This window comes from Panthera tigris, chromosome A3 (assembly GCF_018350195.1).
Source record: "Panthera tigris isolate Pti1 chromosome A3, P.tigris_Pti1_mat1.1, whole genome shotgun sequence".
Lineage (NCBI taxonomy): Eukaryota > Metazoa > Chordata > Mammalia > Carnivora > Felidae > Panthera > Panthera tigris.
In genome coordinates, this window is record NC_056662.1 from 134,529,374 (window position 1) to 134,555,566 (window position 26,193).

General features: G+C 51.6%; 1 protein-coding gene and 1 long non-coding RNA gene across 12 annotated transcripts in view; one reads left to right on the forward strand and one right to left on the reverse strand.

The window, feature by feature from the left end:
• Positions 1-26,193, reverse strand: part of RNF144A (ring finger protein 144A) — a 139,077-nt gene that overhangs the window by 3,464 nt on the left and 109,420 nt on the right. For 9 of the 11 annotated variants that reach the window (XM_042982564.1, XM_042982565.1, XM_042982563.1 and 6 more), the window contains one exon: positions 10,616-14,768. In XM_042982564.1, the coding sequence (XP_042838498.1) occupies positions 14,637-14,768 (132 nt within the window). In that variant the 3' untranslated portion in view covers positions 10,616-14,636. Of the gene's footprint in view, positions 1-8,828; positions 14,769-26,193 lie in introns of those variants that run through there. The other 2 variants (XM_042982557.1, XM_042982556.1) reach the window with 2 other exon arrangements.
• Positions 14,715-23,025, forward strand: LOC122237451. Its single transcript, XR_006216049.1, has 3 exons — positions 14,715-14,796; positions 17,910-17,984; positions 22,635-23,025. It is a non-coding gene; the product is annotated as an uncharacterized LOC122237451 (long non-coding RNA).

Below are 26,193 nucleotides of genomic sequence, written 5' to 3' on the forward strand. Positions count from 1 at the left end.
ACAGATACTTTCAGAAAGAGCTAACCTGAATTTTATGCAGCATGAGACACTAGACCATTCCTTCCTTTTGGAAATGGTTTATTCTCCACTCCTATTTTCTCCCTGTACCTTGCAGACAACTTCTCCTGAGCCTTCCTTCTACAGGTAGCTCTTCTTCTGCCCGTGCTTTAAAGTTAATTCCCTGCCTTGGGCCTCTTCTCCTTTGGCAACTCTCTCTCTCATCCCTCTTTGGCTCCCATATCCTTACCGTCCACTTGTATAACAATGCTCCAAAATTAATATCCCACCCTGAATACTTACCTAAGTGTTATTCTCATATATCCACCTGTCCTTCGAACACACCCACTGGGTGCTCAGCCTGTCCATAGCTAAACCAACAATTGCCCTCCCATCTCCATCCTGTTTCTCCCCCATAGTCACTACCCCAGGGCACTCTGCACATTCATTCAGAGTCTCAAGCCAAAAACAGGGAGCTGCTGACTTCTCCCTGTCATCTCCACAACTCTGCACCCAAGGAACTGCCAAGTGATGTTCCTTACGAACATCACTAAATACAACCTCTATTCTCCAACCCAACTGGCCTTGGTCAGGACCTTCATCATCTCGCCGCTGAACTCCCGCCACAGCCAGGTTTGTGCTCCCAAATCTAGTGTCGGCATTCACCCGGGACTAAACTGCAAAGCCGATCGTGCCCCCGACCTGCCTACAACTTAACCTGAGGATAAACGTCAAACTTGAGCTCTTCCGTCTCTACTCAGGGCTCAGACCACAAATATTTCCAGCCGAGTTGCTGTCGTTGTTTTGTTGTATTTTTGTTCCTCCTAAAGAAGGGTCTCAAGAAAGGAGAGGAGCTGCACAGGCACTTACTGGACACTGTTCCATCTGTAGCGTGACCACCCCCACTACGCTGCAGGGGCAGAAGTTGCATATCTGAGCTGGTGAAGAAGCAGTGAAGCCCGTGATCGGTCTGTACCACAATCAGTCTCTGACCCGAGGACAGAATTCACTTCTCAGTGAGCAGAGATACGGAGAGAGAAACTGCATACGTGTCTCTAACGTCTCCTCTGGCCCATATCACTCAACACCGTGCGCCCCGGAACCAATGGTGAGCAAACCTCATTTATCTCACTCCCCTCCAGAGATGCCCGCCATCTATTTTAACTTGGGACAATGATGTCCTTCCCACTATGGATGCTATGCCTTGTGACCTTTCCTTGTTGAGACGGAAGGCCTCCTTTCTACCCCTCTTTTCTCGAGTGTTCCGAATCATTGCTAAGAACACAGCAGTGACTGGCACCCGCATGTCCTCCCTCTGACCATGTCAAAATTCAAGTCAAAGTCAAAATGAAATAGGTTCGAGCCTAGACTACCAGCGTGGGTGCCTGTATCTGCTCTTTCTCTGACCTCTGCCCAGGCCAGGCTGAGGACAACAGCAGGAAATAAGAGGCCACACAAAGCACAGCCGAGTCCATCCAACTGCCCCAGCTGAGGTAAGGGACACAGGACAGGCCCCAGCCTCGACCCGGAGAACCACGTACCCAGCTGACCCGGAGCTAATCCCAGGGGCCTGGGTGAGCTCTGCGGAGGCTGGAAGAAGTGTCCACACCACCACTCGATGCATGGGCAGTAGTAAATGTAAATGTTCATGGTTTTCAGCCGCTAAATTTGGGTGGGGATGATTAATTATCAGTAGCACACTGATACGCCCCTGCCTCTTTTATCTGGAGTAAAATGGGGGAAAATGCCTACCATATAAAATAGATGACTTATACTACATATGATACTTGATAGGTAAAGCCTGTCGAGTAATAGGTCTACAGCACAGAGTGAGCATTCCTGCATATTAACTTCTGAGACTCTAGAACTGTTTCTCATTCTCGTGTTGGGTAATTTGAAGAGCTGCGATATCCTTACCACAAGTAAGCGTGAGATGTCATCCTAGGCCTCAGCATTTGGCCTAAATCGTGAATGCCAAAGAATGGGTGTGCTAACAGTCAGCAAAATTGAACAGCAGGAGACTTATTCCTGAGCTGTGCCCTCCCTGAACTGGCTGCCTGGGGATGGAATTCTGCCCTGACCCATGGAAATGTGCGCAGATGGGGACAGGAGACAAGCAGTTCTCCGGGAAAGCTTTGGTTGATGTTAGTCTTCTGCCCATCCGGGAAGAAAAAGCCATCAGAAACCTCACCACGGGGCTTAGCTCCAGCATGTTCCCTCGGAATATGATTAATCACTCTCTAAATAATATAAGTCTTCCAGGAACAATAGAAGGCAGTGACTACAGAATACTCATAAATATTCAACTGAAGCCTGGTGGAAATGTTATACTCCCAATAGGGTTCTATGCTGACATTGGAAGTCAGACCCCAAGTCAGACCCACAAAACCATGCAGAAAAATATTTACATAAGCAAGCTCAGTGTGGGCTACATTATGCTTTTGCCTGGACACTGGGAATGAATTTGGACCTGATGATGAAGCTCCGGTCTGACTGCCAGCAGCCTATTTATGTCTGTGACCCACTTTCATGTTGTTGGGGGTGAACAGAGTAGGGCTACTGGGGCCACTGTATTAGCAGAGCCCAGGTCATCGAAATATTGTTTTATTTGCCTTTTGATTCTGTGGTGTCCATTCGCCCTTCTAGAAATCATTTGGTACCCAACCCCTAGACACTAGGAAAAATAAAGTGTAGACTCAGGCCCTATGTTCTCTCAAGGAAAGTGCATTCCACAAAGGAATACAGACTCATAAATGTGTCACTGCAATTGATCTCAAGTGTCAACCTGGTGACTAGACCGAACGGTAGGGGGCTGCAAGAGGAAGGAGGGGCTGCGGACGCTGGTCTCAGAAGGTGAGACAGGGTGGTGGCCAGATCTGCAGGTAAGTCTTCACAGAGGATGGGACGTGAGCGGGTCTCTAGGAGGAGATGAGAATTTGCAGGTGAGAAGACGGGGCGGGAGATTCCATGCGTCTCTGCTGTGGTCTGGGACAGTGAAGGCCTGGGTGGTGATGGTTAGGGAGCATGAGCTGGAAAAATCGGAGCTAAATCTGGAACAGGAATTTGGAGACCCAGAAAAACACAGTGGCCTTTCCCTCCAGCTCATCGTTGGTGAATTCTGGCTGCAGTTTGGGCGAGAGAGGACGACTCGGAGGGCACTGGGCTATGAGGCTGGCTGACTCCTTTGGAATCTGATGGGAACAAAAGAAGCACCAGCCCTGCAGGCTGCCGCGAGCTTCGAGAATGGGCTGGCGGTTGCCTGGACATTCGTGCACTTGGACCTGAGCCCTGTTGTCTTTGTCAACGTCCTCCTGGCTACTGATGTCTCTCTGAGAAAGCAGAGTGCCAGCAAAATCCAGCCAGAAACCTCACAGTTAAAAAAAAGCAAAACATTAGAATCAGATCTCAGACCTTCCAAAGTTCTGAAGAAAGTACCAAAAAGGACAAAAGACAGAAGAGAAAACCGTGCGAGAGAAGCACAAAGGCAAGTGTGCGGGAGACCAGGAAGCATGGCCGGTGGGGCTCCATGGATTCTGTCTAGAAAGCCCTTGTGGTGAACCTTATCCTGACGGGCTGCCGCTAGGATGGGCAATACTTCGAAACACTGCTGTGTCCAAAATCAGCATTTAAGCGCCACTTTCCCCTGCCAACAATTTCAGGTCCTGAACACCGCGTCTGCAATCGTGACACCAGGCTTTCGGCAGATTCGGAGAGCCACAAAGTAGCACTGCATTTTTTTTCTGCCTCCAGCACCCTTTTCGCTCAAGAAAATGAACTTTTAAACAATTCCTATTAAGCAATCCACTCAGGGAGCTTCTCTGCAACCCCCCCACCCACGACCCCTGTGATTGGCTTAGGGTTTCTCCCTCACCCCTGCCGACTTTGACTTGGGCTAAGTTCCAGGGTAACAAAGCACCGGGTGGGAAAGCTTGGGGTTCTCAGTAGTCAGCATCTCCTGAGAATTGATGGAGATTTCCGTTTGACTCCTGACCCCTGGTTACTGGCACCAACACCGACTGAGGTATCTGCCTCCACTTGGCCCCCAGGCCTCTGTCTACAAGAACCACCCTGCATTTCTACCAGAAGTTTTGTTTTCCCCTGCGTCTTTGGTGCACTCACTCTACCCAGAAACCTCAGTATAGACACCACACTGTTGCCCGACTCCCAACAGCGCTGGGCTGGCGGTGGTGGCAAACACAGAGGACCAGAGAGCAAGAAACACTGAAAACTAAAACCTTAAGTTAATAGTACAACAGTGTCCTAGTTCATCCATGGCAACTCTCACCAGGCCTCATTGGGTCTCCTCTACCCACTCAGGTTCTTTTTTTTTTTTTTAATATTTATTTATTTTTGAGAGAGTGTGTGCGTGCATGTGTGCAAGTGGGGAAGGGGCAGAGGTGGGGGGCAGGGAAAGAGGATCTGAAGTGGGTTCTGTGCTGACGGTAGACAGCCGGACGCGGGGCTCGAACTCACGAACCGCAAGATCATGATCTGAAGTCGGATGCTCAACCTACTGAGCCACCCAGCACCACCCCCCTCCTTTAAGTTCTTCATAAAGGCACATCTAGACACAACAGGCATGTCCAGGGAGCGTAGAGAAGGGAGCATGCATACAGCACCACAGAGATGCCGTCCAAGAAATACAGGATGTGGGAGCCCTCTGTAGGAAACATGGCTCCCTCTTTCACAAAAAAATATCGTAAGGAAAAAAATCTGAGGGCAGAGAAAGCTGCAGAGTCAAACACATGTAGATATGCCCAACCACAATGTTTGGACCTTTCTGAGATTCTGATTAAAACCAACTAATGCAAAATCTGTGGAATAATAGGGGAAACGTAAACACCGATTAGAGATTTGTGATATCAAGTAATAATAGCTGATTTTTTAGATACGATAGTAGTAGCAGACTTATAATTAATAGTCCTTATCTTTTAGACACACGCAGGGGCACCTGGGTGGCTCAGTCAGTTGGGCATCTGACTCTTGACTTCTGCTCAGATCCCAGGGTCATGGGATCGAACCCCATGTAGCACTCTGCATCGAGCGTGAAACCAGCTTGAGATTCTTTCTCTCTCTCTTTGCCCCTCTCCCTGCTTGCTCTCTATAAAATAAAAGAAAAAAAAATTTAAAGAAAAAAAAAAGAAATAACCTGGAGAAGTGTTTAAACATTGATAAGATATCTGATATTTACTTCAAAATATAAAGGCTGAAGAAAGTCAGTAAGATATGGAGAAAACCAGAGTTTCTGGCCATGATCTGATGATAGTTGAACATAGATGTTGAATTCATACGGGTTCCTCATATTGTTCTATATCATTTTGTATATGCTTGAAGTTTTCCATAATACAAAGCTAAAAATAATCAGTCTGATAACAGCTTTGTCTTCGTACTTTCCCTATACACACCCTCTTATTTTACAACTGGCCTCCATAGCTTGTGCTGTTGTGTTATCCTCTGCCTGGAGCACCCTTGTCTTGATTCTTAATTTTCTTCTCTTTCCTCCATTTCTGACCCAATCCCTACTCCAGTTGGCTCTTCGAGTCTTCATGTGGTGGCCACCTCACCTATCACGCTGATTCATCTTTGCACCTTAAATATCTAGCACGGTGCCTGGCACGCCATTGATACCTACATTAAAAAGAAGACTGTTATTTTCGTCTCTTCAGTGTTGTGGGGATTAAGTCACATGTGTCCACTGACAAGTATCGGCTTACGTTTGCTCTTCCGGGAAGATGTCTAAGGGAAAATGTACCATGATTCTTTTCAGTTCTTACCTACGCACCCCCTGGGATTATCCTGGAGTTCACAGGACTATGTAAAATATATCTAGGAGAGCCTGGGTGGCTCAGTCGGTTAAGCGTCCAACTCTTGATTGTGGCTCAGGTCATGACCTCATGGTTCGTGGGATCGAGCCCCACATCGGGCTTTGCGCTGACAGCGTGGAGCCTGCTTGGGATTCTTTCTCTCTCCCTCTTTCTCTGCCCTTCCCTCTCTCTCTCTCTCTCTCTCAAAAATAAAGAAACTTAAAAAAAATTAAAATATATTCAGGTTGATGGAGGGCAACTAGAACTTGATAATTCTAAGACTGTTAGTAAGATAACTCCAATCTCCATAGGAAGAATGGAGCCACTCTATAGTAATTACACAGAAAAAGCAAATGGTAACTTCCCCATCCATTATGGTCACGCCATCAACAGAGTCCACAGAATGGAGGTTATCTTTACTATTTGGCAAATAAACTTGGCGATCAGAGAAGACGCTTGTCCAAGTTCATTCAGCTAATGAACGGAGAATGAGATCTAGCTCTTGTGATTCCCTGACGCCCTGGGGCCTCTATAACACTTGCCAGAGGGCCACCCAACTCCTGTTCCTCCAGATCAGAAAGCCCTTCCTCACTAAGCTGTCCCTAAATCTTGCTTCTGGAATGAACCACGGAGCACTCACTCCGCAAATATTAGATCTTCAGTGTGCATCAGGTGCTGTGCTGGAGGTGGGGCTAGACAGGTCAAGAGAAAACGGGCTGGCTGTCAGCTTCGAACGTACTGCAGATAGATTTAACACAAGCCATTGTGTCACCGTCTCCAATAAGGGATATAGAGAGCTCCGTGTGTCACAAAGACAAAGCTTGATGGTTTTAACCCTCGACCTGGCCACAGTTAAGGCTGTAACGTACTTCTCGAAGTCTCCCTTCTCACCTCCAGCTGATGAATGAGCCATTTCTTTGATAATCCGGACTGGTGAGAGCTCTCAGGGGTCAGACCGTGCAGTCCTGGGCAGGGAACGTGAGGCATCTCAGCACATGAAGCTCCAGAGAAGAGCTCCGAAGGGAGCCTGCCCACATGCCGCACCAGGCAAACAGTCGGGGAGCTTCTGGTGTACACGGGGATTATGGTTCTCAACGCAGTGGATGCAGAAACCGGAGATCTGCAGATGACCAAGGCACCAGTGACTCCAGCAAAGTAGACACTGAAGCAAGGGAAGAGGGGACCAAGCCAGGTGGGAAAGCCATGCAATCTGAATTATAACAAAATACGCAAAGGCAACTCCCTAACAGGAAGGAAAGGTTGAAGGCTGTGACAGGAAATGCTGCTGAGAGAATACCGAAGGCTGGGGGTGGAAATGGGACAGGGCTGCAGAATTCACTAGAATGACCCAGAAAAGATCTATGAGGCACACGACCCTTAGGTGGAGTGTGCTGAGGAGGGCCAGTGGGCAGGGAGCTACTGTCCCTTGCAGGCCTGTGTCTGCCTCGCCCTCTGCCTGTCCAGTGTGCATTTTTTTTTACAGGTGTATTTTGCTTGCGTTTTGCAAAGCAGAAGTTCGCTTTGTTGTAACTGTCCTTCTTTTCCGCCCTCGGCATTGTCTGCTTCTCCTAATTTGTAGTAACTCCCCATCTAGTATCACCTGCATGTTTCATTACGTGCTGATTGCTCCTGTCATGAATAAAAACATTAAATGATTATTTAATATCCATTCTGCACTGACAACCAATCAGTTGTGCAGAATAGAGAAACAGGTTACACTCTAAACGTGCCCCATTCCTCCTGCCCCTGAAAACTTCTCAAGCAACTGAGTGTGGGTAAGTTTTTGCCCTTTCCCCTTCGTGGACCAAAAGGATTATTTTTTCAGGATCTTGGGTGTCAGGTGGAACCAGAAAACAAAATCTCCAGAGATCCTCTCTCCCCAGAGGGACGTAACATTACCTAATTAGTCCTTTCTTGTCTATTGCTTTTGTTTTTAAGAACTTATATCCTGGGTGTCTGGATGGCTCAGTCGGATAAGTGTCCAACTTCAGCTCAGGTCATGATCAGGCGGCGCATGAGTTCAAGCCCTGCGTCGGGCTCTGTGCTGACAGCTCAGAGCCTGGAGCCTGCTTCAGAGTCTGTGTCTCCCTCTCCCTCTCTGCCCCTCCCATGCTTATGCTCTGTCTCGGTCTCCCAAAAATGAATAAACGTTAAAAGAAAATAAAAGATTTAAAAGAATTTATGTCCTGCCAAGGTTCCCATCCTCTCATGTAGGACAGTGGCTTGTAAACCCCACCAGACCTTGAGCCCCGTGAGGATGGGGGCGAGGAAGCTTTGCATCTTTTGGTGTCCTTGTTACTGGTGATTCCCGCAGAGCAGGTGTCTGGCATCCATTGTTTCATCCATCTCCTGCGCATTCATACTTAATCTTCAGCTAAAGTGAATCTCTTCCAGAATGAGCTGAGTGGCCTTTGCCAACATCTGCTTCTGTGGTTTCCAATTTCATCCAGGATCTTATTTTTATTCCAGTTCACGCCTTGGGGAATGTCGATTTCCAAGGTGATCCTGTCCTGGGAAGTACTTTGCTGTCCTGGGAGAACAGTCTGGAAAAATCCTCATGGTGCTGTTAATGCCCCTTGATCCTAGCAAGGCTGCCCTATTGTCACGTCTCTGAAACCCTTTCTGAAGACAGGTTCCCTTGGTCACCACTGGTCCCTGCCCTTGAAGTGCTTACATCCCGAGTTTTCTTTCTACACGCCGTGGGGCGGGGCCTCTGCTCCACAGTCCACCAGTCACTATTACCGGGAAGAGTCAACAAGAAAACACCACGTGAGGACGACAGAGATTGGAGCAACACATCCACCAGGCAAGGAAGGTGAAGGACCGCCCCAAGTGACACCTGCACACCCTGAGCTCAACTCGGAATAACCTTCCCTGCCCACGTGCTGCCCATCGGTGCAGCCCCACCTCTGGCGCCTGGTAATCTGGGTCCCTCTGAGTCTTTAATGTTGGCAAATATCACCACTGAGGCATTCTGGGAGGGAAACAGATCATGTGCCTATAGATACAACATGCATACAGATTTACCTGCTCAAAATTGTTTCTCAGCAAGAGCATTCTCTGGGGCTATTCCCGCCTTCCAGATTAGCTCAAAGAATCAAAGTCCAACCAGAGTGCGGAAGCCCTGTTTCGGGGAGGGGAGCTTCAGCAACAGGCGCTTCTGGACCCCAGCTGGGCAACCCCTCACCTTTTGTTCTTGTCTGTCTCCTCTGACTGGCCTCGCCAGGGCGGGACCGTCCACCTGTGGACCATACTCCCTATTATAGGCTGCACTGTGTCCCCAAGAAGGATGCTGGGAATCCTGACCCCCAAGACCTGTGATTGTGACCTTACTTGGAATTGGGTCTCTGAAGATGATCGAGTCAGGATGAGGTCATAGTGGACTAGGGCAGGCCTGAATCCGATGACTGGTGTCCTCATAAAGAGGAAAGGTGGACACAGACAGACACACACACACACACACACAGGAAAACACCATGTGAGGATGACAGCCTGGGGCAGTGCATCTACAAGGCAAGGGAGGTGAAGGAGTGCCAGCAAAGTACGAGAGGCCAGGGAGACAGGCTGGGAAGACATCCCAGCCCAACGGTCCTCAAAAGGAAGCAACGCTGGTGACACGCTGATCGCAGACTTGCAGCCTCCGAAACCACGAGGGAATAAACTTCTGTTGCTTAAGCCCCCCAGTCTCCGGTAATCTGCACGGCAGCCCAATACCCACTCCCCACAGCTTTAGAGCTCAGTTCCCGGGCTCCACGCACTGGGCCCTCTGAGGTCGGACACTTGGGTAACTGGTACCCCGATGGGCCGGATGGACCAACTTCCTGGACTGGCCATTCCCTTGAACGCTCCCGCCCCGAGTTTTGCTTAGCTGACGCCTACTCATCTGCAAGGCAGCACACGGCATCTTCCCATCAGCCTCCTCTGACCCGCCACCCTCGCCGGGTGCGGTACATACGTATGCCCTCCACGTAGCACTTGCCACACCTTATTCTCGTCACCGAACGGCAGACCTGCCTCCCCTCCAGACTAGGAGCTCCCAGTGACTAGGAATAGTGTCTTGGGTGCCAGCAAATCACCAGTTAACAAAATACACCCCCTCTGATCGGCACCTTAAGCTTCTAAGGATGGTTTTTAAAATGTAACCACAATACAGGGAACAGTCCCCCATTCTTGGCCTGCTGCTTCACGTTAGTAAGTAAGGTATATATTCTCCCACAAAGTTTAAATGCAGCAAATGAAAATCAAAGTGAGTTACCAGAGTCACTATGAAGACAAGCAGAATCTGTATTTATTCTTTTCCTAGCAGGAAAAGGATGCTCATGGATTGTTACGACACTGCCCACAAATCTTGACAGGCTTGTAAATATTCGTCTTGGGCACGGAAGCAGCCAACAGGGAGATGCTTTCTGATGCTGCGTCACTGGACCGGAACCACAAGGAGGAGAGGGGAATGTGTGGCCACTTACCCGGCAACTCAGATCAGTTTGGCACCAGGAGCTGTGAACACTCCCAACGGAGAAAACCTCAGAAGAGGAAAGCGGTGACGGGAGTCCACCCCCCGACCTGCCCTCACTCCCGCCTCCAATCGTCGTGTTTTCAACCTGTGGGCCAGGAGTCAACGAAGAATGTACAAAAGATGGAGCCAGACCGGATTTACAAAAGTAACCTGTATTCCAGCCAAAATCTCTTTAAAAAGAAAAATCCCTTTTCTAAAGGGGGGGGGGGGAGACAAACTATGTAAGACACAATACATTTAAAATATGTATTGAAATTACAAATCAAGCTTTTCCATGTGATTCCAAAGTACAAAACACAACATTAAAAGGCATTCAAACAGCTCTTTTATACATCACAGTGTTAGTAGCACAAGATGGACTGACATGTCAAAAACGAGAACCGAACTTTTGTTTTTACCACCGTTGCCAAATACATACTGTCTACGTGTGCATGACCCATTCGTGCATATTTTATACAAGAGTAAAAATACACCCGTGGTAAAATGAGCAAAGAATGAAGGAAAGGTCAGGCATGTGGCTGGTACTTACCCCTAACCCAAGGCTCCCAGGAGTGTGGAAGACGAGATTATACCAACCGGAGGAAGAAGGGCGCCCGCGGGGCTTTATCAACCCAAACAGCATGCTCCCCTACTACTGACGCATTAGCAACTATATTTGGGCGCAGGCCCTTCGTTCCATGTGGCATTTTGGGCAATACCAGTCATAACCTCTTCATTTTGTGTATCTTCCTAAGGGCTTGGGTTAATTATAAAGAATAAACAAGCTTTGGTATTTTTTAAAGAGACCTTCACGAAGCTTTAGACATGCAAAATATTTTCCCTTGATGATTTCAGTGTCATATATATATATGTATATACGCACACACACACACATATATATATATATGGAGACTTATTAATAAATGAGAATCTGAAAAATATACAAAAAGCCCACCCTGGTTCTTTCCAATCTCCTAATTTTTAAAGACTATCAAGGGAAAATGTCTTCTCCCAATTTTTAAATAACTTTAAACTTTGCAAGCAAGATAGATGAAAAAGATAGACTCATCTTGGAGTAATTTTTAGATCTCTGAGGATCCCTTTCCCCACAGGCCCTGGACTCTAAAAAGGAACCGGCCTGGTCCTACACACACTGGTTTTTATGGAATAATATTCCATAAAGAGAACTTGTTCCCCTTTGCAAAAGGTGTGAGCGGTGGTGGAGGTCAGTTCCCTGGGCTACGGCCACTCCCGCGGGGTGAGGAAGAACTGATACGGACAGCCGGTCATGCTTTCCAAGGATCTGATTATGCTCAGGTCCTGAGTCGATCTCTGCTACGCGAACATCTACAGTGACTCCTCCTCGGAGGGCGCCGGCCTCTGGTGACCGCTGCAAAGCTCGAAGGCCAGGCTGCAGGGGACATGACAGCCAGACTGACAGACTAGGCATGTCCCGCAAAACCACCCAACGGGGTCAGAGGGACTTGGATGACCCACAGGTCACCCGCACCCTCCAGGGCCACCCCAACTGGACACCGGTTGAGTTGGCCATGACCTGAGGACCTTCTTCCCTCCTCGCCAGGATTTCAAGGCCTCGAAAGGGATAAACATACGTGTGCTTCCAGAACGTCGGCATGAAGACCATCCGTGAAAGGGAATGTCATCTTCAGTTAAGACAAGCTATGCCATGTAACAGCCCACCACCAAGTGCAGAACTCCCCAGGTTTCACCAGGGAGTGAGGGCAAGGTTAAAATCCAAGACGCGGGCCATCGTCCCAGGCTCCGTTTACATTTTACATCAGGCATGGTTAGTACTGCACCCCCGTGAACAATGGGGTTGGCGTTCCCTACTGAAATAAAAGCGTCACACGGAGGAAATGCAAGTTTATGTAAGGATCCCATTGTAATCCTGCTGGTATCTTCCCAAGGAACAGACGATTTTAGCTGTGTAACTACAAAATCAAAGTGAGGCATGCTTGGTGCAAAAACTCGGGAGCAAGCAGGTGCCAGTGTGGCTGCGGCTGGCCCGAGAATCTTCATGGTCCCTACCTGGGTCGACCCACGTGCTTGTGAAACGTGTCAGGGGTGAAGGCACAAGGATGGTGGGGGCCTACGAATGTGCAGGGCCTGCTTACAGATTTCTCCGGGACAGACGAAGAGCCCAAGCCGCTAGGAATAGAGACCTGAGCTCTAGCCCAGGGAACGCATCCTTTCCAAAGGCTCCCGTTCTACCTCGGAGGAGAGGGGCACGACCGCGGGGACTTGTGCCGTGTGCAACAGGACAGGGATGGGGTGAGGCCTGCCCCCTCCTGGATCAAAATGCAAACAGGGCCGCAAGCCGGCCGCCTCTGACAGGCATTTTAAAGGGTGCCACTAGACAAGTGCATTCACTGATCCCAGCCTGGGCCACCGACTCGAGCCTCAGGACTCACTGAACGTGACCTCTCCAGAAAGCCACCTACCACAAGGCCCTGTCGCAACAGTTCCAGCGACGGAGACTCACTGCCCAGGCTCCATTGAAAAGACAGTCTCAGGCATGTTCTTATTTTGTTACTGAGTAAGAATTCAGCTGCGGTCATAAGGAGAATGTTCTGAATATGATTTTGACACAGATTAGCTTCCTAATGGCTTCAGTTTCATAAAGATAATAAATACTACAGGTGAAGAGTGAGGTGACGCTGTTCCTTCTAACCTAGCAAATGTTAAGAAACAAAGAAGTGTCTACACGGGGAAGGAAAGCAGGACCCGAGGCCAACACAGAAAGGTAGAATCAAACACACAAAAAACCCGCCACGTTTTACAAATGTGCTCACAATAAGCAAACACGTCAGATTTTCCGTTTCACTACTTTGTGGAATGTGTAATAAGTTTTAAAAAGTTCCGCGATAATAAATCGACAACAATTGCCTTTCTGTTATTTCAGAGGCCCCCAAGTTCAATGTAATCGGTTTGCTCCTTAAAAGCACAGGTAGCCTCAAAGGCCATAGGAGAGCCAACTCTCTGTAAAGACGCGCTCTCTGCGTTTTAAACTCAACGGATAGAGCAACGTGTGTCTTAGTCATCCGCGCGTTCTGCTGCCATGGTAACAGTCACACGCGGCCTAGGAGAGACCGAGTGGTAAAACCCCCTAAGTGAAAGGGAAGGTGTTTTCAGCGGGGCAAAATGGTTAGCAACGGGACTCGGAACTCTGTAAGGTAACAGGATTTCTCCAAAATAACTTAAGTCATTTAAACAACTGAAAATCAGGAAGCTTGTCCCCCAGGCCCCAGGGGAGTGCTCCAGTCCTGCCAGGAAGCCCTGCCTAAGAGGATCAATAGCACTATTCGCTCCTTACTGTCTGCGCGAGGAGGCTGGGGCAAGCAGCCAAAACATACTGATTCTCTGCAGAGCCATGCCCGAGTCAAACATTTGGTTTCCAAAGACATTACAAAATATCTGCTCATACCTGGATGAGGTACAGAAGAGATAAGCCCCATGAGCTGAGCTGAATCACCAAAGAGAGAAAAAACAAAAGGAAAATCTAGTGATGAAGATACTCCTTTAAACACGTCAGTATCGTCAAAGAAACGCAACAATAGAGAAAGCGCGTTTCTAACAGCACACCGCTTACGGTGTTCAAAACGTCGTCACAGGTTTCAAGAAAAACACAAAGAGCGCATAAGGCTTTCTAAATCTCCTGAAAAGTGGCCGAGCCAGAAAAGTCATTTGAACAGTAACTTCTTAAAATGCACATTTCAAGAAAGGCATAGGATGGTTTAGATGCACCTTGTTGATTTTTCACTACTCAGTTGGAAAAACAAAAAGACACCTTCTAAAAAGGATTTTACTAAATGCCATTAGCAATAAAAACAGTTGTCATAAACAGAGTGCTTTTCTCAAGTCAGAATTATTGGATTCTGCCTGAAGTGAGCTGTAATCCTTAAAAGACCCCTTCTCTCAAAAACATGGCACCATCAGGACGCCAAGGAGGAGACGGACAGCATTTTGCACAAGAAGGTCTCTGAAGCAGCCACCAGACACTCCTAGTCTATCGCCACTGGGAGGAAACTGCCCGGGGTGCCTTGCACAGCGCCTCCCTCGTCAAGTCGGCAGAGATCGATTGTGTGGGGACGCACCCTACCCGCTGCAGCCTGCCTTCCCCACGCCCAGGTGACTGCACCCGGGGCCTCGGCAAGCGCTCTGACACCAGTCCCTGAAATCACGGCATCCAGCGTGACACTGTGAAGCTCTATGGGGCACATAAGGCAAGAAAGATGTTTAGTGAGGGGGGCGGCGGGGTGGGGTGGGGGCGGGCCACGCTTCCCGGAGGCAGGGGTCTCGTTCCAGCATCGCGCCTTCCTCTAGGTGGGTAGTGGGTCATCGTCACCTTTACTGCACTTGCACTTGCAGCAAAGTACAAACGGAGTGGCCAAGAGCAGGAAAGGCGAGGCCACCAACAGCAGGAGCCCAAATCCAGCAAAAATGCCCACGACCTGCAAGAAGGAAACATAGGAGCAGAGGGTAAGGTGGCTAGTCTGTAGGTTCCATGACTGAAATATAAACCACACAACCATCCGTCCTCCCATCATCTACTCATCTGTCATTCATTTATGCATCTACCCAGCCACCATCTACCATCTAGCCATTCATCCATCACCCATCCATCCACCCATCCATCTACCCATCCTGCATCTACTACTCATCTACCCACCCATCCATTCATCCATCCACCCAACCCATCTTTCCACTCAGCCATCCATCCATCAAACGATCACCCATCACCCATCCTATCCCCCCATCCACCCATCATCCACCCACCATCTACCCATCCGTCATCCATTTATCCATCCACCCAACCCATTTATCCACTCAGCCATCCATCCATACCTACATATATCAAACGATCATCCATCACCTATCCTATCCCCCATCCACCTATCATTCTATCCTTTATCCATCTACTCATCCATCCATGGATCCATTTGTCCACCTATCCATCAGTACTTGCTTCCTCTCACATCCCCTGCCGTTTCATTTCTTTTTCTTCCTCTCCCTTTCCTCTTCCACCTACTTCCACCTAAGGACCCAAACTACCATCCATTGATACACCCAGTTAACAAACAAGTCTCCCCTGAGCCACTGTATGAGGTCTTACAAATACAGAGACACATCAGATCATGGCCCTTGAGGAGCACCAGTTCAGTGGAAAGAGACTGAGACTTCATCAACTGACAACAGTACATTTTACAGAAACTGCCATCAGGCTCCAGGTATAAAGGGAGTCCAAGGGTCAGACACCTGCATTTGCTAATGGGAAGGAAGGCTGCCAGTGGGACATGCCCGAGATTACAAAGATAAGGAGGTGGTTAGCGTACAGGAAAGACTAGGATAAGATGGGAGAACTTGAGAAAAGGAACCAGACCTGTGTTACTCCCAGAGTTTAAAACCCAGCACTGCTTTTAAAACTGACTGTTACAGGTTCTGACTTTGTTCTATAACACATGCTTATGCCTCGGTATGAGCAGGTGCCAAGAGGAATAAGCCTCAAATGTAGACACGTTGTCATCTAAGTCAGACAGTGTAGCTGGTCAGGAAAGCAGGGTGTTCCTATTTTGACAGCCTCCAACATTCGCCACCCCCCTCCCCCCCCATCCCCCACCCCAAGCAGGGGACAATGCAGAACTGAAACCTGATGACAGCGTCACAATGCCACCTAGTGTTCACAATGATAAATACATGACCGGTCCGGGCACTCTGTGCTAATTCTGACTTTTCCGTGTTCCCTCCTCTCTGCGCCTCATTTTTCTCAAATACAAAATAAACACGTGAGATGAAAAGAACTCTAAAGGTCATTATAAGCTCTGAAAGAGGATACCAGGCTATAGCACTCCAACTGCGTCAAAGAAAGGAACCTTCACTTAGATTTCTGCCTGAAAACCGTCACACATGCATCGCACTGCATTTATAAATTATACTGCAAATGCTAGGAAGCCATGCTTTCTGCCCAGTTGGCGAAGTCCATTTGTCTGAACATAATGTCGACGGTGGAATTATGAGATGTGAAACCAGATCAGGCTTTGTTAAAATCACGTGCATGCTGATATTTTAGAAAATATGAAAACACCCAGAAAGCTGTTGCTTGGAAGGCCCCGGAGCCATCTCCACTACTTGGAACACACCGTCCATCCCAAAGAAGGGACACTCTGCGATCGGAAACACATCAAAATCCTTGACCAAATGCTCACCTTCCTGGCCAATGACACATCCTAGTTTCCACCCCGTTTATCCTGCCTCTTGCTTCGCGTGCCAGGTAGTAAGCAAGGTTAGCCACCCAGTCTCCTGCGGATCAGTGATAGGATGCAGAACTGCCAGAAGGAAAGCAGCTACCAGTGACGAATCAGACAGGATGCAAATATCACAAAACAGAAGTAATCAGTGAGCGTGTTATAAACGTGTGAGAGGCACTAGATTGTATGCTACAGGTGATACAGATGAGTAAACAGTTCCAGGCTCTGGAGGGACTCACAGCAGAACGCGGCGTTGTTCATCCTGGCAAACTCTGAGACTTAAAGGTACAGCTTCTCGGGCCACCTGGGTGGCTCCGTCAGTTGAGCGTCCGACTTTGGCTCAGGTCACGATCTCACACTTAGTGAGTTTGAGACCCACATATGGCTCTGTGCTGACAGCTCAGAGCCTGGAGCCTGCTTCCGATTCTGTGTCTCCCTCTCTCTCTACCTCTCCCCTGCTCATGTTGTCTCTCTCTCAAAAATACATAAACATTAAAAACATTTTTTTAGGGGCGCCTGGGTGGTTCAGTCAGTTGGGCGTCCGACTTCGGCTCAGGTCATGATCTCACGGTCTGTGGATTCAAGCCCCGCGTTGGGCTCTCTGCTGACAGCTCAGAGCCTGGAGCCTGCTTCAGATTCTGTGTCTCCCTCTCTCTGCTCCTCCCCTCTTTGCACTCTGTCTCTCCCTCTTTCAAAAATAAACATTAAAAAAAATATTTTTTCAAATTTTTTTAGGGGTGCCTGGGTGGCTCAGTCGGTCGAGCGTCCGACTTCGGCTCAGGACATGATCTCACAGTTTATGAGTTCGAGCCCCATGTCAGGCTCTGTGCTGACAGTTCAGAGCCTGGAGCCTGCTTTGGATTCCCTCTCTGCACCTCCCCCATTCATTCCCTGTCTCTGAAAAATAAATAAATGTTAAAGAAAATTTAAAAAAAATTTTTAAAGTATGGCTTCTCAAATTCAGACTGTATCTTCAGAGTATAACATAGGTTCTGTGACCCGTATAAGCCTCTGTGCACAGACCAGTGCATCTCCTGTACCAAACATGCAACAGACATTTAGGAGACTGACCCAGATGAACAGAAACTGGTACGTTTTGAATCCTCTCCTCCAGAGAGTTCTATAAACCACACTCCAGCACTTAGGAACTATATGCCAAAATCAAAGATGCAATAAGGTGAATGTATGGAACCCCTTTAATTCTCTGACACTTGGCATTTGAACATGACATCGAGGCCCACCCAGCACACCACACGCTAGAGAGGCTGGGAGAGGCTGGGACAATGACAGGAATAAGGGACCGAGGGCTGTGGTCGCTCACATGTCTCCTCCCAATTCTCCCTGCAGTGCCATCACGGGGGGCAGCTTGAAACAGCCAGGATGGGAGTGTTTACACCACAGGAAGCAAACACCCCCTGCCAGGTAGGCTGCTGTTAAATGACTATCAAGCGGGTGGACGCGTGCCCTTGAGGCAGGGGAAGCCACAAGGTAAGGGTGGGGGCTGTGTGGAGTCTAGCTAGGTGACGGCTCCGCTCTCTCCTGCCCACCCTTTGTAACAGCTCCTCATTTCTCCGCTTAATGAATATCTGTTGTTCTGAACTGTGCGGTGCAGGGCGATTTGTTCTCTGAAAGACAGGGCCCAGCAGGAGGGCAGGCAGCCGCAAGCAGTGACAAAGGGCTGAAGAGTTCTGGGCAGAAACAGATTCGAGACTCAGAAAACAGGTGCTGGGAATTTCAGGGTGGCTTCCTTAGGGACGTGGCAGGGCCAGCAGGTGTGAGCCAGGTGTGCACGGGCTGAGGCATCAGGAAGAGAGAATTTCTGGCCGGCGGTAGGAGGGTACAGGTGGAAACAGGAAACACAGACGTGTGCAGGCAGGACATCCGGGCGGGGTCCGGCAAGGCCAGAACGGAGAGCTCGGGATCCCTGCTTGCAAGTTGAGCACTCATCTCGTTGAGAAACCAAGGGGGTAAGTTCCAGGGGCTTTGTGGAGGACGGGTCCACAGTAGGGAAGATGGAGCTAGGAGCTTACAGGACTCACAGCAGGCCGGGCAGGTGGGAGGGAGGACAGTGACCAGAAGAGGCACAGACGCAGAGGGTGTTCAGAAGGCAAAATCAGCAAGACCTGAAGGCCTCCAAGAACCGTGCACTCAGTTCTGGCTTGAGGGGGATGGACGTGCCATCTTGGTAACGAGAAGAACAGTGAGCTCCGTTTGGACGTTCTGAGTCTGGGAGACCCGCGGGCACCCACATGGAGATATGGAGGAGGCAGTGGGGACGTGAACCTTGGGCTCTGGGGAGAAGCCAGCAGATTTCAGGACCATTAGCACCGAGATGTTCAAACGAGTGACTGTCTCCCAGGGACGGAGCACAGTGAGCAAGGGAATGAAGCCATCCCCCCACCCGTGTGCAGAAGAGAAGGCCATCTCAAAGGCCACCATAACCATGCACCACAGACGGGGCCCAAACACTGGACATCTGTCTTTCTTCCACAGTCCTCGGGGGCAAGAAGCCTGAGACCCAGGTGTGGGCAGGGCTGGTTTCTCCCGAGGCCTCTCTCTGGGCTCACAGACGGCCATCCCTCTGTGCTCGTCTGTGTCCCCATCTCTTCTTATAGGGACACTAGTCATACTGGATTGGGGCCCACCCAACAGCCCCACTGTAACTTCATCGGCTCTCTGAGGGTCCATCTCCAGATACGGTCATGTTCTGAGACACCCGGGCTTAGACTGCAACACGGGAATTCTTGGGGCGCCCACCCCAGCCCCTGACAAGGAAGAGCATCAGGACTGTGGGATTTTAGTCCATGTGCTGCTGAAGTGAGCACAGGATTGTAGGAGAATCAGAAGGAACTCGGTGTCAGGAGACCCCGAGTGGAGAGGGAGGAGGGCGGGTAGGAGTGGGGGCAGAAGCAGGTGGCAGGGGACAGATGCACTGATTCTCCCACCTCCCTCCAGGTCTGCAAGCTGGGAGGGGCACACGGGAGACTCAGATCCCTTGGCACGGGCTCGGGGTGGCCCCCAAAGGGCTGCCTGCATCCTCTAGACAGACGTCTCCTCGATTCCCTCTCTTCATCTCCTGGCTCCGGAGGGTTCCGGGTGCACCCACGTTCCACCTCCGCACCGTGGGCTCAGGGGACCCAGACAGTGTGTTCCACGGGGAGGAGGGCCGGCCACAGCCGGGTGAACAGACACATTTCCACGAGCACAGGGCAGGGGTGCCACCGGGGAAAGCAGACAGGGAGGGACGTGGGAGTGGGGTTCAGGGAACAGAATAGAAACACACTGGCTGGAGGGGAGCAAGCCCCTGAGGAAGTGGGGGGTCCAGGTCACTGGGGCCTTTCATCTGAGGGCCATGGAGGCCAGCAGAGCACTTCCCACAATGGAGGGGGCTTGGAGGGAAAACCTAAGTTCTGCCCATACACGTCCTGTGTGAAATGTCCACTAGGCACCCACGTGGGGACAGCGAGCGGCATGAGATGCCTCTGCTGGGAGGTCAATGGGGCTGCGACACAGGCAGGGCCACGTGGTCACAGGAGGGGCAGGGAGCACACCAGGAGGGCTCCTTGTTGTCACAAGGGCTGGTCCCACCTCCCTACAAACACAGGATGAGGAAGTCATTTCGGCCCCTAGATTACAGTCCAGCCCAGTGCTCTCATTTCACCAGTGCAAAATCTGTGGCCAAAGGCGATTCGAACGGTCTCGAAATTTGTTTAAGACAGAAGGGACCGGGCATCCTGGGTAAGTACAGGAGACAGTGCGTGTCTCTCTCACTGAGCTCTGGAAAAGTAAAGTACTGGTAGGACAGGGCCCTGCATGAGGCTCCCAGGACAGGGGTGTCTGTGGAACAGGACTCCCACCCGTCAGCCTGGACTCAGAGGGCGTCAGCGGCACGCCTCCACGCACACACATGAACGCAGAGACCGGCCATCAGCTGGCTATTAAACACCATCCTGTGGCTAAAAGTGAGCTCTCCCGGGGCGTCCGGGTGGCTCAGAGGGTTGAGCATCCAACTGTGACTCAGCTCATGATCTCATGGTTCGTGGGTTCAAGCCCGCGGCAGGCTCTGGGCTGACGGCTCGGAGCCTGGAGGCCTGCTTGGGGTCCTCTGTCCTCTCTCTCGGCCCCTCCCCTGATCGTTCTCTCCCCGTCTCAAAAATAAACATTTAAAAATAAATTAATAAGTAAGTAAAAGTGAGCTCTCCCTTCACTGTGAGGTGTCCCTGAGCACGAAGACGGTGACGCTTCCCTGCTCAGAGGGGAAGGAGGAGCCCGTGTAGAGAGGGCCCTCCTCCCCCGTCAGGTGCTGGCGTCCCAAGGAAGTAGCCAAGGAAGTAGTCCCAAGGAAGTCGTGCAGAGGAAAGGCACACGATGGCCGAGTTCGGGGCCAGCACTAGCAAAGGCACCGCAGTGCACAGCAACCCTGTGTAAAGTGACGAGCGGGGGCCGAGGGCAGAGCACAGCTGTCCACCCCCGGCTGCTCACAGCCAGGCCTCCGCAGCTTAGTAAGGAGCAGGCCACGTCTCCACCCCTGCAGCCACAGCCGACACCACCCCGCTCCTCCTTCCTGTGTGCAAAAGTGCCGTCCCGCAAGGAGAGCCTGCCGAACGAAATCAAAACAAGGACACCGCTCGGGACAAAACGGAATTGTATAAAACCTCTACGCGACAAAGACGCGTTTTTCCATTCATCTGGCAGAACACTGGGTAAAACGTGTTTGGCATCTAATGCTTTCACTCCCACCACAATATTGAGGGCAGCCTGCAATCGTCACAAGGAAGCACGCCACAATTCTCACAAACGATCTCTTAAAATAATGTTACCGAACTTCCCATCGAAAGGCAGGAAACGCGAAGGAGCAGGAACCTTGTCCAGCAAGAGATTACACTGGGCTTTCAACCACAGCCCCTACACACAGGAGTCACAGGGCACTGTCTTCAGGGCCGTGTTTGCAGTACTGCGGAGGTCTGTGTCGGGCGAGGCCCCGAGCGGCCGACAGAGAGGCACTTCCCTAAGGAGCTGAGGAAGCCAACCCCGGGCAGAAGCTCCAAGAGACATCTGTGTGCCTCAGGGCAGCACCTGACCCGTCTGGGGGATGGTGAAGCAGTCTGGGGGTCAAGACCAGAACTTCAGTAAACAGAACACATCGAGCAGGTAGGATACATACGTGGCTGTGTGCAAGTACTTGACGGGTTGAAGGGCGCTGTGTGTTTCCACCTACAGGTCTCAGTCAAGTTAAAACTCGAAAGCCATTGTTCAGAATGCGCTACGGCCTGGGTATGTGATAGGCGGGGGACCGGAGCAGGTGGGGCTGGAGTAAGACCCTGGTCCTGAGGGACCAGGAATGCCAGGATGAGAAGTCTTCAGGTTGTATCCCATCTGTGCATTCTACTCTGCTGCTCTTAAGCCTGCTGTGGCTCCCTAGTGCCACAGTTTTTAAGTCAAAGCATGACACTGGGGGTCTTCTCCAGGCTCAATCACTACTCTGCCCCAGCTTCCCATCCGCTGCACTGAACCTCCAGGCACCCCCATCCTGTCCCCAGGGTCACATTCTGGGCCCCTGTTTCATGGCCCCACACGCCACAAGTCTTTTCTGCAGCCTCCCATTTCAGAAACTTTATGGTTAGAATTCTTTGCCCCGCTTTCCATAGTTTTCCTCAAATCTTCCAGCCTAAATAATCAACGAGAAATACTTCTGTGCTTCTCACATGTCCCTCCGCCTTGCAGTCCTATGAGCTCCTGAAACATGCTTGATCGATGTCTGCTGGGCTTCCCTCAAAGTGCTGCAGGGAGGCCACATGGGTCAGCCCTGCATAGCACAGAGGACAGACAAGGTGGCAGGAGAGACGGGAGAAGCCAGAGGACCAGGCGGGCCCCTGGAGGTGATCTAACAGGCGGACAAAGATGAGCCCAGGCGAAGCTGGGGGTTTCCAGGCAGGGTGGGTGTCCGCTCAAGTGCTGCCCCCTTCACCTGTCACTCTGTCACACCAACACTCCTGCCCCTGCTCCTTCCAACACACGTGCTCCAGGTCCAGAGTCCACTTTTCTTAACAGGAGCCTTTTTGTTTCCCCCAGACAGGGAACAAGTCACAGCGCCTCCCGACGACAGCCAAGTGCTATTTCTCTGAACAGTCCCCAGCCGCCATCAGGCCCCCACCAGGACACCAGCAGCTCCTGCGGGATTCCTGGAGAAAATGGGCCAGCCGGACAGGCCCCTCTGCTTCCCGTCCCACCCAAAGGGAAAAGTAGCTGAGTGAACAAGGACAAAGGTCCCTCCAAAGACGGCTGGCTTTGAGTAGGAAGGCCGTGAACTAGTCACAAGAAAGCCCAATCAATCGACCACCCTTTCAACCAGGTTGATTTCTGGAGCATCTTTCTGGCTCAGGCATGGAGCTGGGGCATAGGGCCACAAAGATGAGCAAAACAAGTCCCAACTATGGAGGACAGTCTATCTCTCTTCAGAGTTAAGCCACACGCTCGAGAGGGGAAAAAAAGAGGGGTCGCGATAAGTGATCGGTGTTGAAACAAATGCTCGGAGCCCAGGGTGAGGGGGGGAGGGGCTCTGGTAACAGTTGCGGGGGGTGGGGGGATCACGGAGGACGTGACCCCGACCTTGGCTATAGACAAAGGGAGTAGAATCTCCATGAGCCAGACTGGGACAAGCAGAGGAAAGAGAGAGCCGGGGAGATCAGGAGGACACCGGGGTTTGGCAGGACCGCGGTCCCGCAGGCCAGTGAGTGGAGAGCAGGAAGGCGTCGCCAGGCCCTGGAAACAGGGTCCCACCTGCCGTTCTGGGGTGTCCGGGCATCGATCAACCACCACCCCAGGCGCCTCACCAACACTTCCGGACATTTCAGAGAGGAGCTGAAGGGGGACAGGAAAACCCATTTCTGCTCAAGAAGCTTTGCACTAACACAAAGTGAGGCTCCCCCCGCCCCGCCCCGGGATCAGTAAGAAGCCTGCGGGGAAGTGGGCCCCAAGCAGGAGCCTGTGTGAAGGGGAAGGGAACCGACGGTCCCAGCGGCGCAAAGGGCGGGAGACGCACACGGGAAATGAGGACTAAGCTTCCACCCGATGCTTCACCCTAAGAAGGAGCCACGAACGCCCAAGAGCCTCCGGCGGTGGGTGGTCTCTACCTTGTGCTGGCGGTGGTCCTCACTGTCAACACCGAAGGCTCAGGAACAGCTGGGGCGTCCTCTGCACACGAACATCTCTCCCGGGTGGCTCTAGCCTCCGCGCACAGACTCCCTGGGTGAGTCCAGCCCACAGGTCTGGGCTCCACCTCTTCCCACAGTGCCCTTCGGTGAGTCCAGCCCACAGGCCTTGGCTCCACCCCTTCCCACAGTGCCCCTGGGTGACTCCCGCCCACAGGCCTGGGTTCCACCCCTTCCCACAGTGCCCCTCGGTGAGTCCAGCCCACAGGCCTTGGCTCCACCCTTCCCACAGTGCCCCTCGGTGAGTCCCGCCCACAGGCCTGGGCTCCACCCCTTCCCACAGTGCACCTGGGTGAGTCCAACCCACAGGCCTGGGCTCCACCCCTCCCCACTTCCCACAGTGCCCCTCGGTGAGTCCAGCCCACAGACCGTGGCCCCACCCCCTCCCACTTCCCCTACTATGCGTGTTTTGTGATTTACCTTTTCTTCGTTTTGACACTGGTTCGCAAGTGTTTTACCGTTTTCCCCAAATCTAACACTAGCCTGTGGACACCCTCTACTTCTGTAGCTATGGCCTTATCCGTTCCGGGAGCTTCTCACACCACAGAGAAGATGTGTCCGTGGGACCCTACACAGTGCATGCTTCTGTTCAATTCTCCCGCTCAGTTCCTGAGATCGGGGGCACCCAAGTGGCTTCGGGACCTAGCTCGGAGCGGGCACTCAGGAGGCAAAAAGGAGCTGGTAGAAAGGGGTTTCAGGCTAGCGCAGGGTAGGGACCCTTGTGTCTTGGATTCTTTCTCAAGTGTATTTCTTTAGTCCCGTTAATGACTGTTACCAGGATCTCAGTGCTGCCCAGGACCCCCCAGGGACATGTAACTCTCTCCGTCTGAATGAACAGGCACACGTGATCAGGTGTGACTGCCCAGGCTCCAGGAGAAAGGGGGACACAGCTCCCATCTTGCCCTCGCTCTGTCCTGGGGGGCTCACGCTTGCCACTAGCTGCCATGTGGTTAGAAGTTCAGGCCACGTGGACAGACACAGTTAGGAGCTCCAGATCCAGCACCAGCCCTGCCGTGTCCAGCTACCCCGAAGGAACTGAAGGACACTGAAGGAACTTCTATCCCGGCTAATGCCAATGGGGACTGAGACAAGCCTTCTGTGGGCCCTTGTTCACACTGCAGATGGTGAACACGGCGAACGTGAGGATATGAGGCCAACGCATTTGGGGAGGCTTGTCACACAGCAATAGGTAGCCACCTTTGAGCAAGTCACATTCCCTCGGCTGGGGCTCATTCCCTACATGGGAAAGGCTGGAGCAGAACATGATCCCCGAGTCCTCCCTTTGCCCTGATTGCCAGTGATCCCGCACAGGTACACACGACAGCCTCCCCTTACGGGGCTGCTGTGCCAAGGCAGGGAGCCCAAATCAGCGCGGTTCATCCCCACCAGACACGGGAGGAGGACAGCAAACGAGGAACGTGGCCTCGCTATGGTTCCCTTTCCTGCGTGGGGGTGAGGGTGCGGATATAGTTATGGGTAGAATCCTGTCCCCCCAAATATGTTATGTGGAGTCCTGACCCCCAGGACTTCAGAACGTGGCCTGATTTGGGAATCGCATCTTTATAGAGGTCGCCATGTTAAAATGAGGTTCTTAGGGTGGGACTGGTGCCCTTACTGAAGGGGAACGGGGACCCAGATAGAGTTGCACAGACAGACGGCCCGGCCAGCACTCAGGACTGGAGGGAAGCATCTGTGAGCTGAGGAACAGTGTAGACCGATGGCCCCCACCAGAATGGGCAAGAATGGGGTCCCTATAGGTTTCAGAGGGGGTGTGGCCCCGTGACACCTGGTGCCTGACATGGCTCCAGACCCTGAGGCACACGCTTCTGCTGCCGTGCTGTTCGAGACGCTTCCTCGCGAATGACCACAGACGGCCAAACTCACACACAGGTGGGGCTGAGCCCCAAGGTGGCTGTGCTGGCAGGAGGCAGGACACGCACCTGTCTCTCCAGACCCTGGTCAGAGCTCGGGCCCGGGGCCAAGTCTCTAACAGCTCTGCTGGGCTGCACAGTGCGCACCGCTGACAACCCACCCAGGCGGGTGCGCGGGTCACTGGTGTCTGGCGTCCAGAGAATCGTGCGACCGCCACCACTTCAATCCTCCACCCACTTCTCAGAAGGCTCGTTCCTAGAACCCAGCCACAGATCTGTGTTGACACACTGCCTGCAGCTGCTGCTCCCCACTAGGCACATCTGAGGGTTGCGATAGAGAACTCACCGCCGGCAAACCCGATACTTTCTGCCACCGGGCCCCCTGCCGGAAGGCCTCTGTCAGCCCCCTACGGCATGCACCTCGTTGGCTCGGCCACGTGGGCTATAATGATGGCGACTGAGTGAGTCACAGGGCATCTGCCCTGAGACCCGCTCCTCTACCCGAGATGGGCCGGCGGACCCACCTCGGCCAGCCGCACAGGCGCTGAA